General features: G+C 38.7%; 1 protein-coding gene across 2 annotated transcripts in view; it reads right to left on the bottom strand.

Annotated features, from left to right (window-relative positions):
* The window catches only part of LOC147852774 (uncharacterized), a 142,283-nt gene extending 124,714 nt beyond the window's left edge, over nt 1-17,569 (bottom strand). For both annotated transcript variants that reach the window (XM_087332906.1, XM_087332908.1), the window contains exon 1: nt 17,359-17,569. In XM_087332906.1, coding sequence (XP_087189032.1) covers nt 17,359-17,555 — 197 coding nt within the window. In that variant the 5' untranslated portion in view covers nt 17,556-17,569. The remainder of the gene's footprint in view (nt 1-17,358) is intronic.
* Between the last annotated feature and the right edge of the window lie 325 nt (nt 17,570-17,894).

Below are 17,894 nucleotides of genomic sequence, written 5' to 3'. Positions count from 1 at the left end.
CAAAAATAAGTCACCCTCTCTGAATGTGACATACAAAGGGTACAATGAGTGTACCTTTGGTCCTCTAGCAAGCAGGAGGTTCCCTCTGTGGAGTGTCCACCCTCCTGATGAGAAACCAACACGGATGCCAGCTTCATCAAGTTGTCTGACTGAAATCAAGGGTCGTGAGAGCTCAGGAACGTGTCGGACGTTGTGTAGTACGAGTGTAGAGCCACACGGAAGGTTGAGCTCTACGGTGCCGATTCCGATGATAGCACAATGCTACGAATTTCTGACTCGAACTGAGTCGGAGTGCCGGTTCGAATATTCCCGAAACTGTGATCAGTGAGGTGTCACGTGATACGACACGCCCGAGTCCAGAAGCCATGTGCTCGATTCCTCAGTCGTAAGCAGAACTTCTGATTTGACTGGATTCTCTATGGACAATATGTTCGAGTCGGTCGTCAATATCTCGGCTGAAGAGCCGACGTAGTTGACTTCCTCATGCCGGTTACTCCTCTGATCAGCTCTCTGAGCTTTGTCTGTCTTTGACTTGAGTGCCCGACAGTCGGCCTTGATGTGTCCCGGTTTCTTGCAGTAGTTGTAGATTCGGGTTTCCCGGGACTTGCTGCGACTTCGCTGATTTGTCGGCGGTCGGGAAGAACTTCTTCCCCGGTTGTTCGATCGGTCGGACGAACCTTGTACTACATAGGCTTCTTCTGCCGAGTCTTTGGTGAAAGACTTTCTCCGAGCTGCTTCAGTCAGGATTGCACTTGTGACTTCAGAGTACTTGATGGCAGTCGTAGAAACGTTGCACACAGTTGTAATGAAGGTTTCCCAAGAGGAGGGGAGACTGCTCATGAGTATCATTGCTCTGAGTTCATCCTCAATTGTCGTCCCCTGTGACGAGATTTGGGAGCTCAAACTTTCGTACTCGTTAAGGTGTGCCTGAACCGAATCGGAGTCTTTCATCCGCAAGTTGTAGAGGCGCCGGATCAAATACATCTTTGTTGAGGCAACCTTCTTTTCGTAGGTTTCCGACAGCTTCTTCCAAAGTTCGAAGGCTGTCGTGCACGATTGCACTGTGAAGTACACTGACTCCGACAGGTGCATCCGAATCGTGGCGCGGACGATTTTGTCCAACTTCTGCCACTCATTTGCCTTGTATATTTCTGGAGCAGTTTCATTCTCAATCGGATCGATCTGACCCTTGACTATAAGATAATCCTGCATTTGCTCCTTCCAAAAATTGAAGTTCGAACCGTCGAACCTCCTCAGACTCATTTCCGATGAGCCGGATGTTGATGCCATCAAATTTGGTTTCGGTTGACGAAGCTCGGTTCGGAGTTGACTACGAACCTTGTTGGAGTGCAGCCGGTTGGCTCACCCGATATCGTTCTAGTCGGATTTGAACCCGAGTCGGTTCGGCTTCGGATATATGTATTGTTGAACTTGCTCGAATTGACTCCGATAACTTGAGGGACAGAACCGACTGGTCTTCCCGAATGTTGCCGAGTCGGAGTGAGCCCGGTTCGCTTCCGAATATATATGCCAAATACCGATTATTGAAACCGATTGTCTGGACCGATTCTGCATCGGGTGACTGCAGCGACGAGAGAGACGGATCCAACTGATCCTCCCGAATGTCGATCAGCCGGATGAAGCACGAATTGGGGTTGTTGTCTTGAGACCGATCTGCACCGAGTGGTTACAATGAGCGGCGAGCAGCGTTTGATGACCTCTTCGGATGCCGTTTAACCGAGTGGAGCACGATCGTGTCAATGTTGCACAAGGGGATTTCACCTCGAGCGGTTACGATCACAAGGAATAGAGTACAGCCGGCTGGCTTACTCCAAGCGAAGATGATCTAACGCAATGAGATGCAAGCCTCGTTTTTCTTCTTCTTCTCTCTTCTCTGTTTCTTCAAATACAAGCAAAAAAAAAACAGAATGTTGTGATCCAAAGATTCGAATGACGGCCGGCAGCGGGATGAAGGACATCCAAGCTCTGATACCAAATGTAGGGAATGAACAACGCCGTCAGTGCGGAAGAGATTACACAGTATGAATCTGTGAGGAAGAAATACCTGAGTATGAGAGAGGCAAGAACAAAATACGTACATGGAGAGAGAGAGAGAGAGAGAGAGAGAGGCACAAAGCATATATCTATATTCATAAAAGGGCAACCGTTACAACAATGAAAAAAACAACAACAACCTTTACAAAAGGTTACAAAGTCACTTTATATAGTGACTCACATAGGGCAACTGCCCTTTATGTTATTTACAGAAATAGCCCGAACTTGGGCTCTCTAAGAGAATAGTGTGAATACGTCCATTATACATTTGTATTCGACATGTCCATCATATCGTTGGGCCTTACATCTAAAGCCTGATGAACTCCATTCTGCACAAGTACCGCACGCATCCTTACTTGCCAAAGAGAGAAGTTGATTTTTCGATCAAACTTCTCGACATCAAATTTTGTCATCGACATCTTGACTTAACAAGATAATACGAAAACTAATGTACTAACAACCAACGCTCTGATACCAGTTTGTTAGGATGGCACTCGGATCAAATAGTACATCAGTTTAAATAGATGACAATAATATGATAATATAGGAGCAGAGAAATAAATGACACAAGTATTTACGTGGTTCGGCCAAATTAGCCTACGTCCACAGACAAGAGAGAGATTCCACTATAATATAATATAACAGAGAGTTTACAACAATTAGAGAAAATATTCTCTAATTTAACCCAACACCCAAGAGAATAACCTCACAATTCTCTCACAAGAATTTTCTCCTACTAGTGTTTCCCAAACTTTCTAATTCTCTCACATCTCACAAGCCTAAAACTCTCGGTGGTCTTCTATTTTTTAATGCCCCTTCAAACAATTAAGGCTGCCTTTTTATAGCCTTCACTTCACCGACTTTTTATAGTAATGATGCTCGTGGCCTTCATATATTCACCAAGAGTGATGACTTTGCAATTAGTCATCATGCTTTGTGTAGATCATGCAGATGAGAGACGTGGCTTTCCATAAACCACACCAATTAATTCAAGTCATTTTAACATAACCAATATCCAAATGTTACAAGAGATCCTCATTTATCTTTTGAAGGAAATATTTTCTATTGTTGTAGACTATAGTGGAGGGGAGAGATTGTGTTAGCTAGACGCCAAAGTAGCAGAAAAAGGTGAATCCTTTCAAATAGATGTTGACATCATTGTACCTTCGGAAGAATCCTCATATATCACCTTCCACAAGAAGATATTCGGTGATTGCTTGAGCTTTCATCCGCAAGCTAGTGAACCACAACCTACACATAGATATGTAGGATTTAGGGTTATGGTTTCGGGTCACAATCATACACAGAAATATAGAGCATACAAACAATCGTACACACACACACACACACACACATACATATATGATACATTCATACAATTATACACACAAGTATATACATTAATACATAGACACTTCATTAAATCATATGCATGTATATACGTACTCATACAATCAATTATACCTTCACACATTGAGGCATACACATTCATTCATACACACACAAACATATGTCACATGTTCATTGTTTACGAGCATTCATTAAATCATACGCATACATGTACACGACGTCCACATTCATTCATACCTTCATACCTTCATAAACTCATTCGTTCAATCACACACACACATTCATTTTTACAACCAGAAACACATGTTCATTCATTCATGCATACATTGATACAACCATTCATTTACACACACATTCATACAACTATTCCTTTATACAAACACCTATGAATGTATTGGTATATCATTTACCAACTATTACGGATCAAGCAAATGATGAGCAAAGAATAAGAGACCAAAAAGAAGAATGGAATAGGTGTTCTTAACCATATCGACCACCCCAAGCAAAGGACAACAGACAAACATAAAATACCACTAGTGTCCCATACCACTGAATATTACCATTATGCTATAACTTGGTTGTTGAAATAATGCAATGGAAGAAGTGTGCATTGTCTCACCAATAGAGTCTCTATAGCCTCACAAGATGTTGTAAGGAATTGGGATAGCTAGACTTCCCCTTTGTATTCAACACGGAAGCATCCGAAATGGCTTTAGGAAAACTATGATTTGATCGCGATTTGATGGAGCATCCACACCCGTTATATTGTTTGACCCAATCATTGAAACTTATAACATGTATAGTAATGAAAATTTGTATTTTTCTAGAGAACCAAATGTAATGTCCTTTCGGTGTCATAAACGATGCTTGTTATTCCTTCATTGCTTGTTTGAGTACCATTTGTTTCATGGCTTATTTAACATGGTTGTCCCTAACCCTTTTGATTCCATTTTCTACTCATGTCATGTGAGCCCTTTAGGATTGATGTAAAAATGAAATCATTTACAAAAATAGGTGAAAAATCTATATTGAACGACGTGCATGGAGAAGGTCATTGACAATATGAAGTTGAATTATCAGTTGTAGCAATTAGGAAACAACCCAATGGATTAGTTGGCTCTAAATCAACAATTGTATATAAGTTATCTGGTAAAGGGAAAAGTTTGTAAGTATTCAAGATAATAAAGCTTCTATGTATAAAAACGCCCTAACATAATGATTCTTATTGATGGTAGATATATAGGTACAATCTTGGAAAGCAGTTACATATGAACCTTCACGGTTCTTGAAGTAAAACAATTACATGTGAACCTTCATGGTTCTTTATTCATGGTAAGGTATTTTCTAATATCCTAATATATATTGCTTACATTAATAATGTTCTAACACCCCCCCCTTAAGGTAAGCAATTTATTTCTTCTCGGGGTTAGTTAAACTAAGGCCAATTTTAGAACAACACAACCAATGCTTTTGGCTTGAGACAAGTTTCGTTAAGAAATCAGCCCACATGGTGGTTGTTGAAGTGTATTGTAAAAACATCTCTTTAGCGGCTACCAATTCTCTTATAAAGTGATGTCGAGCTCTAATGTGTTTGTTTTGATCTGTGATCTTTGGGTTTTCAGCTAACTTTATACACGATTGATTGTCACAATAGATCTTCATTTTTTAGAGTTTTAAAATGTCAAGCTCTTCAATAATTGTCTTAATCCAGATTCCTTCTTTGGTTGTGAGAGCTGCTGCTACATACTCTGCTTCAGTACTTGACAACGCCACCGAAGTTTGTCTTTTACTTCGCCATGCTATAACACCTCTAGCAAATGTGAAGAGCATACCAGAGGTTGATTGAGAGGTGTCAATATCCCCTCCCCAATTAGAATCTGTCCAACCTTGTAGGGGAGCATGAAGCCATCCATTGAGTTGGGACGAATTCTGGAATTGGAAGCTGCAGTAGGTAAGTACCATGTCTTTGGTATGTTGTGGGTAGCGGAGAACCCGCTTTAGGGCTTGCCAATGTGTTATTCCAAGATTTTGCATAAACCTAGATAGAAAACCAGTAGAAAAAAATCAATCTGGTCGTGTGCAACTTACCATATACCTGACACTTCCTAAAATTTGGCGATATGGAAGTGATGCCATGGTTTTCTCGTCCATTATAGTTTGTGGACTATCATTTGAAGATAGTTTGCATGGTACTGTCATTGGTGTTTGAATAGGTTTGCAATCAATCATGTCAAATTTCTTTAATATATCTTCCACCAACTTCTGTTGTGAAAGAGTGAGAGTACCTTCCATTCGATTTCGAGTCACTTTGATACCAAGGCAAAACTCCATTGGTCCTAAGTCTTTGACTGGAAACTTCATTTTTAGTTGGGAGATGGTCTTCCTCATAGCAGTAATTGAATTTGAAGCAATAGGAAGTTCATCAACATATACACCAAGAAGTATAAAATTTTTACCTTCCTTTCGGATGTATAAATTTGGTTCTGCCTGAAGACGTTTGAATCCAATAGATTCAAGGTAAGTATGTAGCTTCAAATGCCACATTCTAGGTGATTGTTTGAGATCGTATAAGGATTTCTTGAGTTTGCACACATGATGAGGATTCTTTGGATCTACAAAGAAGGGAGGTTGCTCCATATAAATTTCCTCATTCAAGTCGCCATGAAGGAAAGCCGTTTCGACATCAAGATGGTGTAATTCTATGTTTAAGCCAGCACTTATGGAAAACATAAACCTAAGCAGAATTGCTTTAAGAGTTGGCGCAAAAGTGGTTGTGAAGTCAAGACTCAAGGCCTGGAACTTGTGAAAACCCTTGAGCAACAAGTCGTGCCTTGTGTCGAAGTAGAGCACCTTGTGAATCAAATTTCTTGGTCAAAACCCACTTGTTTGAGATGACATTTCGGTTTTCTAGAGGTTTAACAAGTTCCCAAGTGCCATTCTTTAGCAAAGCATCAATCTCAAGTTGCATTTCTTCTTTCCACTTGACACTATCCGGTCCATCAATGGCCTCTTCAGCATTAAGGGAAAAATCATCGTCATCAAGAATTTCTAACTCATCTTGTGCAAAAGCCACTTCAGGAGAAAGATCAACCATTAGTGCTTCTAATGGTTCAATGATCTCCATCATTTCTTTCAAGCTTCTGAACTTAGATCTCCTTGTGGGAATATGAGGGTAAGCATCTTCATCATCAAGCGATTCAAGATCAAGATTTTGCTCGAAGTGGGAGGAAACTGAGGAAACATCTTTAGGAGATGTAAAATCTGTATTAATATGGAACCCTAATTTTGAATCAGAGGGAGAATGCCAAGATTTTCTTGAGTTTTCAAGATTTGTTGTAGAATCAATTGTTTCATAAGTTGAGTAATGGGATATTGGTTCACCATCATTTCTTATTGTTGTGTCCTTATTGTTTACAGCTGAGAAGGGTGTCGATGCAGATGCACAATCCATCGTAGGAATTGTAGTGGCAAACACAGAACCTGTTGTTGTTGTTGTTTGTCTTGTCGGAAACACCTTTGGAACTATTGATGTTATCGTAGGAATTTTTGTTGTTGCCATCAGCATTGTCGTTGTCACTGTTGAAACTGCTAGTTGTTGCCACTCTACTTATGTCATTTCAAGGTTTGTGTTCTCCTCCATTCTTAGAGGTTCTTCAATATGGCTTCTTTCTTTTCTCAAGTCATTTCCATTGTTCACATGCAATTGATTTTGCATCTCTTGCATTTCCATTTTTCCATGTGACAGTTCACTGTTGTAGAATAGAGCATCTTCATCAAATATCACAGACCTACTAAATATAAACTTTTGATTGCTAGGATCAAATAGTTTGTATCCTTTCACACTTGCAGTCTCACCATATCCTACCATGATACATTTCTTCGCATGTGGATCCGACTTCTTCCTTCTCTTGTGGTATGTGACTACATGCAATCGAACCAAACACTCTTAAATTTGAAAATTTTGGTTTATGTCCAAACCAAACCATGTATGGCGTGTGGAGACCTAGCACTTTGTGTGGTGATCTATTTTGTAAATAGCATGATTTAGCTACTGCCTCTTACCAAAACCGACGTTCAAGTCCTACCACTTGCAACATGCTTCTACTTGCATCTAGTAGTGTTCTATTCTTTCTTTCTGCCACTCTGTTTTGTTGTGGGTCGTGTGGTACATTGAACTCATGTTTGATGCCATGTACATTGCAAAAATTCTGCCATTCATTTGAGACATATTCCCCACCATTATCTGACCTAACGCTGTTGATTTTACTTTGACATTGGTTTTCAACGATGGATTTATAATAGGTAAAGGCTTGGAAAGCTTCAGACTTTTTCTTTAAAAAATAAAGAATGGTAAATCTACTAAAGTCATCAATGAATGAAATGAAATAGTGATTACCGGAAATAGATTTCTTTTGGAATGGACCACACAAGTCTGAATGTACTAACTGCAACTTTTTTTTCAGATCTGCGTTTGCTGAGGGGAAACTTCTGTCTCGTTTGTTTCCCATAAATACATCCTTCACAAAGTGAAAGGTATGTAAATGGTTGTGTTGGCATGCCCTCTCCAAGCTTATGAATTTGACATGTCTTCATGACTCTTGGATGTAGATGTCTGAGCCAATAATGCCATAGTAAAGTATGATCAACTTGAGGGTTTCTTGAGGCAATGTGTGCTTCAATTGGTGTTTTGTCCATAACTAGAAGGGGGTAAAGTCTTCCATGTTTGGGAGACACTATCTTTACAACTTGTCCTGATGGTAAGGTATATTTGATCATTGCACAGTTGTAATGAAATTCAATTATTGCACCATTTGTCGTGGCTTCACTTATAGACAACAAGTTCTTCGCCAAACTAGGAACATAGTATACATTGGATATACTAATTGTCTGATCATTGTCTATTGATAGATGAATTGTTCCCTTTCCTAAAGCCAATTTGATTGCATTATCACCAAAGAGAACTTCCACAGGTGTAGGAAGTTGGATGTAATCATGAACAAGGTTTCTACTATGGGTAAGATGATGGGTTGCACCTATATCAAACAACCATAAATTTTCCACATTGAAGTTCTGATTGATTGCCATAAATGCTTGGATAAAAGGGTCAGTATCTTCTTGTTGGTTTTGTACTGAGGTTGTGTGAACCTGTGTTGAGTTTCTTTTACTCTTATTCCTGTAATCTTATTGCTTCTTTCTGCTGTCTCTTTCCATGTGACCCACCTTACCACAATATCGACAAATGATTTGAGAGGAAATATTACGGGCACCTGATTTTTTATTCTGGACCATGTTTCCTTCATGTATAATTGGTACATGTTCTTTGTGTACTTATTATTGTTTTGGAATTTTTTTCTATTAAAATTACCTCTCTGATACTTCATCGCAGCAATCATTGCCATGTGTGGATTGTCTGAGACATTTTGAGGCTTTCTCCTTTGAAGATCTTCCAGCTTCATCTTCGAGATCAGATTTTGTAGAGAAAGTGTTGGATCAGCCCCATGGATCACTATAAATGGGCCCCATGAAGTTGGTAAGGCTCCAAACATGATATTTACCTTCATTTCTTCATCAATCTTGTTGCCCGTTGAAATTGTTGTATCATATGCAGATTGATATTTGTTGATGAAGCTGTCAAGTTAGTCATCCTCTTTCATTTCCAAAGTGACGAGGTAACAAAATGAAAGGACTTTTGTGGTTCGATCTAATGGTTCGTGGTGTTCTTTAAGAAGATCCCACATTTCTTTAGATGACTCAAGGTGTTTGACAAGATCGACTTGTCTATCTGTTAGATGCATGATGATTTCAGTCCTTGCATCCAGATCTTTCATCTTCCATTCTGTTGTTTCAGGTTTTGTGGTTGGTTGTTCGATCTCACCTTTGATTATTCTAAGTAGGTCCATTCATTGTAGGATGAGTTCCATCTTTAATTTCCACATCCTGTAGTTATTTTCGTTTAATTTTTCGATTCAATACTTTCTTGTGGTAGGTGTTGTTGATGTTGTTGTTGAGGCCGTTGATGTTCCTTCACTCGAAGCCATTTCTGCAGACCTTTCGGATCGACCTATAGAGAATGCTTAGAGAGAAAATGGATATCTAGGATTGTTTTGGCTCTGATATCATGTAAGAATTCCAGGTAATAAAGCTTCTATGTATAAAAAAGCCCTAACATAATTATTCTTATTGATGGTAGATATATAGGTACAATCTTGGAAAGCAGTTACATATGAACCTTCACGGTTCTTGAAGTAAAACAATTTCATGTGAACCTTCATGGTTCTTTATTCATGGTAAAGTATTTTCTAATATCCTAATCTATATTGCTTACATTAATAATGTTCTAACAAAGTCATCTCGTTATGCAATGGCAGAATTGGAAGAGGGAGATATATCAGCTCAACTCAACGATCAAAAAGAATTAGAAAGAAACGTTGTACCTGACTATAATTATCCGGTTTCTCCACAATTCGGGGCATAGGTACCTTCATCTTTTTGCAAGTGTTTTGCTGCGAAGCCTCTACAGACTACATCCCCTAAGACGTCAAATAAAATTATGTCATACTCATAAAAGAATTTTGAGGCATCTCTTTTTAATGTTGTTTCTGCATCTTTCCATCTAGAGAATGAGTCTAGTGGAGTATTTCACACCAGCCATCCCCGTCAAGTAACGATTTTTGATGGATTCCCTACTAGCAAGGGAGGAAAAATGAGTGGTAAGCTAATTCTCTAGCCTACAACATTTGAGGAGCTAATGAAGATGGCTAAGTACCATATCTCTAATATATGTTCCACCCATATGCTCTTTTACATGATGTTTTTTTGTTGATCACACATTTTATTCTTATTCTTATTATTTCAGGTGAAAAACTGGGGATGAAACCAAAGTGTTATCTATTGATGGTGCAGAAATAGATGATTTAGATGTCATTCTGGATAATGAATGCTTATATTTTCTTGACTAGAAGAACCTCCTATGCTCTAAGTATGGGGTTTAATTCATCAAGCATTATACGATCTACATCTTCAATGTGGTTTATTTCTTCTATCATATATTGAGTACATTCATAAATTAAACCCATGGTTGCTCCTTCTCTATCTGCCAATCTAAGAACTTTTAGGATTGGCTTGCATATCTTTACTATCTTCTTCATATTTGCTCAAAAGGAAGCATCAAGTACAATTGAAACTATTTCTTCTCCTTGTTGTGTTTTCGATCCTTTCCATTGACACCATTATTCACTAGCCACCATTCTTCTTAATCCACCTTGGACTCTATCATCCAATTAGTTTGAAAGCATGATAAAACTATAGGCAAACCTAGTAGTGGAAGGCTTTAATAATTCTTTCTCACTAAACTTACGAAACATTGCCAAAGAATGTTGTTTTCATGTTATAAACACGATTAGCTTTGTAGCTAATTTCATAACATCATGAACCCAAGCACATTTTCCAATATCTCCAAACAACAAATCAAGGCAGTGACATGTGCATCTAGTAAAAAAGATCATGGGCCAATCTTTTTCTATCATCCTCCCAACTGCCACACAATTTGTTGCATTGTCCATACAAACTTGCACAACATTGGATGGGCCAATATCAAGAATAACGTCTTTCAAAATCTTAAAAATATACTCTCCTGATTTACATTATCCACTAGTGTCAACTAATTTCAGAAACAAAGTGCCATATGCCGAAGTAGCTATGACATTAATTATAGGTCTATTCTTTGTATCTGACCAACCATCACTTACAATCATACACCAACAATTTTCCATTTTTCTCTAATTTGGATAATCTCATTTTTAACATAATTCACCTCTTCATTCAAGTGCCTTCTACGTAATTGATTAGGAGATGGTGGCTTATAAGAAGGCCTAGCAAGTGCTACAGCTTTTATTAGGTCATGAAAATATGCACTTCCCGCTTTTACATCTGGTGCATCCTCTACAAAAGAAAACCTCCTAATAGCTTCATCAACCTTTTTATCAAGTTGCTTTTGCCATGACACTTTCAAGGATTCACCATTGTCTACTTTCATCTTTTTATTTGTTGATGCATTAACAGAAGATGATGAAAGCATTTCATTAATTGATGTTGACTCCACAACATCAACATTTGCACTACTTTTTTCAGCATTGCATTTCATTGATGATCCCCCATTCACATCAACATTTTCATAACTAGTATTAGATATCATTTTTTGTACTTCAACTTTTTTGACAACATCAATTCGACGACATTTGTCAACACCGAAACCTTTCGTGCCCAATAGGTGTGATCTAATTCGAAAGGGGCCACCAACAAATATATGTTGGCAATGTTTGCATTGAACAACGGGCATACCCTTATCAGGTTTTCGCACAATGGTCACATGATCCCATTCAAAGGCCTTTTGCTTCACCATTTTAGTAAATTAACATCTAGAAGTATCAATAATCAACAGAAATTTCACCTTATTAATAAGCTAATTACCTTCCACTGATCTTGGGAGAGATTAATCTGATGTAACATAAAAAAAAATCAACATGAGATATAGGGGAAACATAATCTCAATCATCAAACATAATTTCTAAACAAAAGCTTGAATAAAGAAGAAATAGATGAGAATCGAGAAGAGAGACTTACTGATTTCAAAGTGGCATCAACATGAATTTCAACCAAACCCTAATTTTTAGGGAACAAGATGCAAGAGGAGGTGAGAATTAGGCATCATGTAGAAGAGACAAGGACATAGCCAAACCCTAATTTTCAGCCTTCAAGGTATTTATCACTACTCATAGGCCGTTCGTCGTTCACTGTTTGTTGTTCGAGCTATTCTCTACTCCTTGTACACCGTTCTTTGTTCACTACTCTTTGAATACACTTTTTTTCAAAAAAAAAACACGAATACTTGACTTTCCATTCTTATTCGTATTCGTTTGCATTTGAATGGGAATGCCCACGAATGCGAATATGTCAATCTATGATTCCAAGTTGGCACCATATTCTGTAATATGTATTGTTTGAGCACCTGCCAAGTTGCACATGTTTACATTCTAAACTATGATAACAACCATGCATCATGAATAAAAATGACCATATTTGAAAATATGAAAATATGAAAATCTTGGAGGCCCCATTGGTATATTGGATTATCCCAATGATATTATGAGGAATAGAAGAGTTTTAATCAACATTAAGTAAACCGTCTCCTCCCAAAAAAGACTTTCATAGATGAATGACCATAGAGCTTCATTCATTGAAAAGACATGATTTTCAAAGGCCAAGTAAATGTATTTTATTTGCAATATTTTAATTACTGGCTACTGTTTTGCTAATTATAGCATTAAGTATTTATAGAGATGTCCATTGTTTCGGAGTAACGCTTTTGATTCCTGGCAATTCTGCAAATCAATTATCCACTAGCCTCCCAAACATTAATTCAATTCTATTAAGTTAGTAGTTGAAAGCAATTATGAAGTATTATTTTATTCTGACTCCTAAGCCAAAATAATACTTCTTTGTTGTTGATTAATTATGTCATTCTTAAAAATTCTTGACCAGGATATTCTATATAAATTCAGAATTATTTCTTGAAGTATACTGAATAAGACTCCTCTTTAAAGCAGAGAAACTAATGCACTTAAATTTTTTCTAGCAAAGGAGATGGCAAAAGGATATGCCAAGTGCAAGACCACTAGGATTAATTGCATTTATTTGTGGGGTAATGAATTTTTGCATGTAAGTTGGTTCCATCAACCATGGCTCACAAATTTTAGTGTCCAAATATGATCTCTATGGTCATATGCCATGTTTTATCATTTTTCTAATTAAAGTTTTTCAATATTATAAGTGCAAGATTATAGTTGGGCAACATTTGCCGTCACATTTGTTAATAATGCTCCTATGTCCAACAAGATCAATTAGCATCAATTAGCACATTTGATTATCGTAAAACACAACAAACATCTTGGTGGGGTTGAACTACTTTGTTGCACCTGATACCATGCAGAATTGTGTGTGTGTGTGTGTGTGTGTGTGTGAGAGAGAGAGAGAGAGAGAGATGTATGGAGAACTAGAGTTGTAAAGCTAGTAGTGTAACAACTTACCACTAGGGTAAGCTAATTGAGAGAGAGAGAGAGAGAGAGAGAGAGAGAGAGAGAGAGTGTGTGTGTGTGTGTGTGTGTGTGTGTGTGTGTGTGACTTGTAGCTTGGTAAGGTTGTCCAATGGAGACCAGGATCATGGGTTCAACCCCTACATTCTAGAGTGGTAATGTAGGTAAATTCAGAGGAAATATCCAGAGTAATTGAGAGGTAAGGAAATGGACCTAGGCCTTCAAAATGGATACGTATGAACGTCAGCAATGGAATGCTTTCATGGTCCATGAAATAAAATGCATACAATACAAAGTCGGAAAGAACACGTTCGCGTTCACAAGTGGAAGGATCGCGCATAAATGGAAGGATAAGGGAAATTTTAGGGGTTTTTCAATGATTTTACAAAACACATTGATACCAGTATCATACATGTTCAAACATACTATGAAAAAGGTTAAAAATCCACTATTTCCGTGATTTAGAAGTAACTAAAAAAAGACGAATTTCAAAAAGTTACATTCTCAATTTATATCACGAACTTTACAACCAATGTTATTTTATAAGAAATGATTTTTTAGAAATCATAAGAATTCAAAACACATGATTTTATATTACTCGATTTGTTACAAGCGGAATGTAATTACACTTAATAGCCAAAAATACATTCATGATCATTCCTTTACGGAGAATCACTACTATAACTAATATACAATGACGATTCCTCCTCGTCATCCTCGGATGTACCAATCAATGCATTATCTTCGTCATAAACCAAATGGTTTGACTCTAGATTATATGTAGCAGATCTTGTTTGCCTTTGACTCGAGCCACCTTGTAGACCTGGTAATATTATATCTATTGTTGACTTCCTTAATCGTCCGGCTTTTGTAAGTGTGAAGTCGTACACGATGATATCCACATCAGAGATATCAAGGGTCGAGGTGTTACGAATGTTTCGCTTCCTCTTCCTACCTCCCATTCTTGTTGGGCATTCAATCATCTCCAATGTATACTTACCTGTAAAAGCATTTGCACTTCTAGTGTTGTACCAATGAACATTTATAGACTTGATCGTGTTTTCTATTTCATGCATTAGCACTTCTAGAATTTTACCAACCCAAAATTGGTGGCCATGTGAGTTCTCATCAGCCGGCGTTGCAATCAACATCCCCGCGGTGAGCTCTTGCAAATTTCCTTGCCATCTAGCTTCGGCTGCTTTCGTCATCCTTGGTCCCACATAAATGTCTCTTTGTTGTGGATGGACCAAGCTGTCATTAATCGCATTTACTAGTTGCTCCGGACTTCTATTTACGCGATCATGTTGCAGCGACCATGTGAATGGCGTTTCCAAATTCCAATTATCAACAGATACACAATTGTCTATAATTTCTTTCTGATCACTATAAAATACATCCCACCATGACGTGTCTTGTTGTGCGGCATATTTCTTGGCGGCCTCAATATGCTTTCTTTTTTCTTCTAAGGCTTGGACCCATGACCGTTTTTGTTCTGATACCAAGTCGCTCTGCAACTGTCCTTTCTTCTCAATTGGCATTTGCTTAGCTCCATGGATAATTGTACTCGGCATACAAAGTAATAACTGGCAACCACCTTCAGGTTCCCATGTTGTAGAAGATGAATATTGTTTAGCATACAAAAGTGTAGAACCACTTATTCCATTTTTCTTTATCATAAAAATGTGATTGAAACTTATATTGTTTAACTGAGCAAGCAATTTAACATTCCCACCACCCCCATCTAATATATATCTCTTAAAGTCATATACCTCCTTCAAGTGTAACACTTTTGGGCGTGGTGTATAAGCATCACAAATGACATCAAATAGTTTAGGTAAAGTGAAAGCATCATGCCGAGACAATTGTCTGGAGAATGTGCTAAACATCTGATCTATATGATCATGTCTGTGGCACTCGTATGCTCAGGTTCAAGGCTTCGAGTAATATATTGGGCAGTGGATTGATTGTTGCTTTCGAAGCTTCGGTCATACACTTGTTCACCTTCGGGGCTTTGAGGATCAGATTGGCAGACAAATTGACTACCAATTTTGAGATTTTGAGGTTACTCTGAGGTGTAGGGTTGTAGGTGACCTGAACTTGTATGTTCAGATTCACAATTTCGACATTCGGATGTTGAGGAAGAGCTATTGGGTTGTTGGTGGTGCACTAGCACATCCTCAAGTTCGAGACTTCAAGTGGCTGATTTGGTGATCATAGGCTTGGTGGCGGTCTTTGTAGTAGAGATTCCTAACCCCTCATCTTGAGTGGTTAAGATCTGAGAATGAGGTAATTGGTTGAGTTTCTCTCCTCTGTTTTCTGTTGCATTAGTTGTTGGCGCACCATGATTGTTGTGTAGTTCGGCGTTGATGATTGTTGTGTAGTTCGGCGTTGATGATGTTTCATTATTTCTTACTTTTTCAAGTCTGTACCTTTGTTGGTTTGCTAGATGACCCCTTTGGAATCAATTGATGGAGACTGCCATTGGGATCGGTTGAGCATTATTCTTCTTTTGTCGTCGAATGTCTTCATGGCGGATCTTAGTAAGTAGCTCAGACAATGTTGCCGTGCTACTATGCATAGTGATGAATGTTCCCCAAGATTCGGGGAGTTTGCTTAGCACTAATCCAATCTTGATGTCTTCTGAGATGCAGTTGTCGGCGGTAGTTGCATCATCCATGGATGCCTCCCAAGTTGATAAGAAGGTAGGAACATCTTCTTCTTCCTGTAAAACACACATATTAAACAGGGTAGCTAAGGTGTGGAGTTTAGTTGTACCATCTTGAGGTTCGTATAGTTCCTTCAGTTTTGCCCACATTGCAGCTGCAAATGTGAGTTTTCAAATAATTTATGATTGCTTTTCATCTACATTTAACATTATCTCTAGTCTAGCTCTTTTATCCATCTTTCGCCACTCATGCCATTCATCTTACTCTCGTTTTACAAGTTCTAGACTAGCGCCAGTTGTGACGTCGAGGAACTCCTCCACATCAAGTAGCAGCTCCATTCAAGTCTTCCAGGTTTTGTAGTTTTTCTCCATTAATTTGTCCAAGGTATATTTTCTGCTTGAGCTTGCCATAGTGATAGTACTGAGATTTGTTTATTTCAAAAAAAATATGTGGTGAGTTTTGTTGGTTATAGGGGAGTATGAGATTCAGATCGTGCAACTAAGCTCTGATACCATGTAAGAAAAGTTCAGAATATAATGGGCTGGATTGACAACAGAAAGAGAGAGAGTTTTCGAAGGATGTAGAACAAGGTAAGATATTATATTAAGATAGGTGTATTACAATGTAAGAACCTACAGAAAACTCTAGATGTAGTATCACACACTTTTCTAAACAATACTTCATACATATATATATATATATATATATATATATACAAAGAAGTAATAACGAGCCGTTAGTTCTTTGTAACAGTTGTTTTGTCTTTTTCTTATTGTCTTTTGTAACTCATATTTTGTCTTTATCCTCATAACTCATGTTTTATCATTTGTGGTGTAAACGGGTAATCTTAACATAGACATTGTTCTTAATTGTTAACGGCACATCCTCGTAGATTGCACTTGAAGTAGGAGAGGTGCGTGAGAGTCAGAGGGAAGCGGCCGCTGAAGCGATTGTTGGAGAGGTCGAGTGCCTGCAGTCTGGGAAGCTTCCAAACCCAACCTGGGATGTCTCCGCTTAGCTGGTTGTAGCTCACCGAGAGAACCCTGAGGTTGGATAAACCAGTGATGTCAGGAGTAGCAGTGAGGTCTGGAGGTGAGGAAGCTGCCAAATGGAAGGGGGGATGGAAGCTGTCAAGGTCTGCAACTGTTGGCAATCTCCCAAGGAAGGTGGTGGTCCAGGAGGAGAGGCAAGAAGAGGGGTCATGGGTGATTGCATCCTTGATTGCTATAAGAGCTTGGGCTTGGGCTTGCACTACCGCCATGTTTTGGTCGGAGGAGGAGGTCGGATAGGGAGTGAGCGCCACAGGCAGAGCCAGAACCTCCGCAGGCATTGCCGAATGTATGATGAGAAAAAGGATTGAGAGGAGAGGGAGAGTGGCTGGGAGGTTCAACATCTCGCGAACTGAATATGAATTGTTGGATAAGATGGAGGAGAGGGAGTGAGTGAAAGAGGTGGAACTTTTGGAGTATGTAGAGGAAATCAACAGCAACCAACGTAATGGATACGTTTGAAGAAGAGAAGGGGAGTACTGAAGAGTGAGCGAGCGAGCGAAGAAGAGGGGGTAGTTGATTACGTGAAAGAAGAAGAATGAGTGAGTCATCTAGAGAGTGACTTGACCCTTGACTCCCCTTGGACTTTACCACGACCACCATCCTCACTAGACAAAGATGACCCCAACCACGGATTAGCCAAAACTTGCTCAAGCTCCTAAACCCTTGTTCTAGTATGCCGG

Source organism: Azolla caroliniana, unplaced genomic scaffold (assembly GCF_043228905.1).
Source record: "Azolla caroliniana isolate FFs.n. ecotype wild unplaced genomic scaffold, voAzoCaro1.0.p SCAF_17, whole genome shotgun sequence".
Classification (NCBI taxonomy): domain Eukaryota; kingdom Viridiplantae; phylum Streptophyta; class Polypodiopsida; order Salviniales; family Salviniaceae; genus Azolla; species Azolla caroliniana.
Note: the sequence above shows the minus strand (reverse complement) of the source record. Positions and strands in the feature narration are given on the sequence as shown.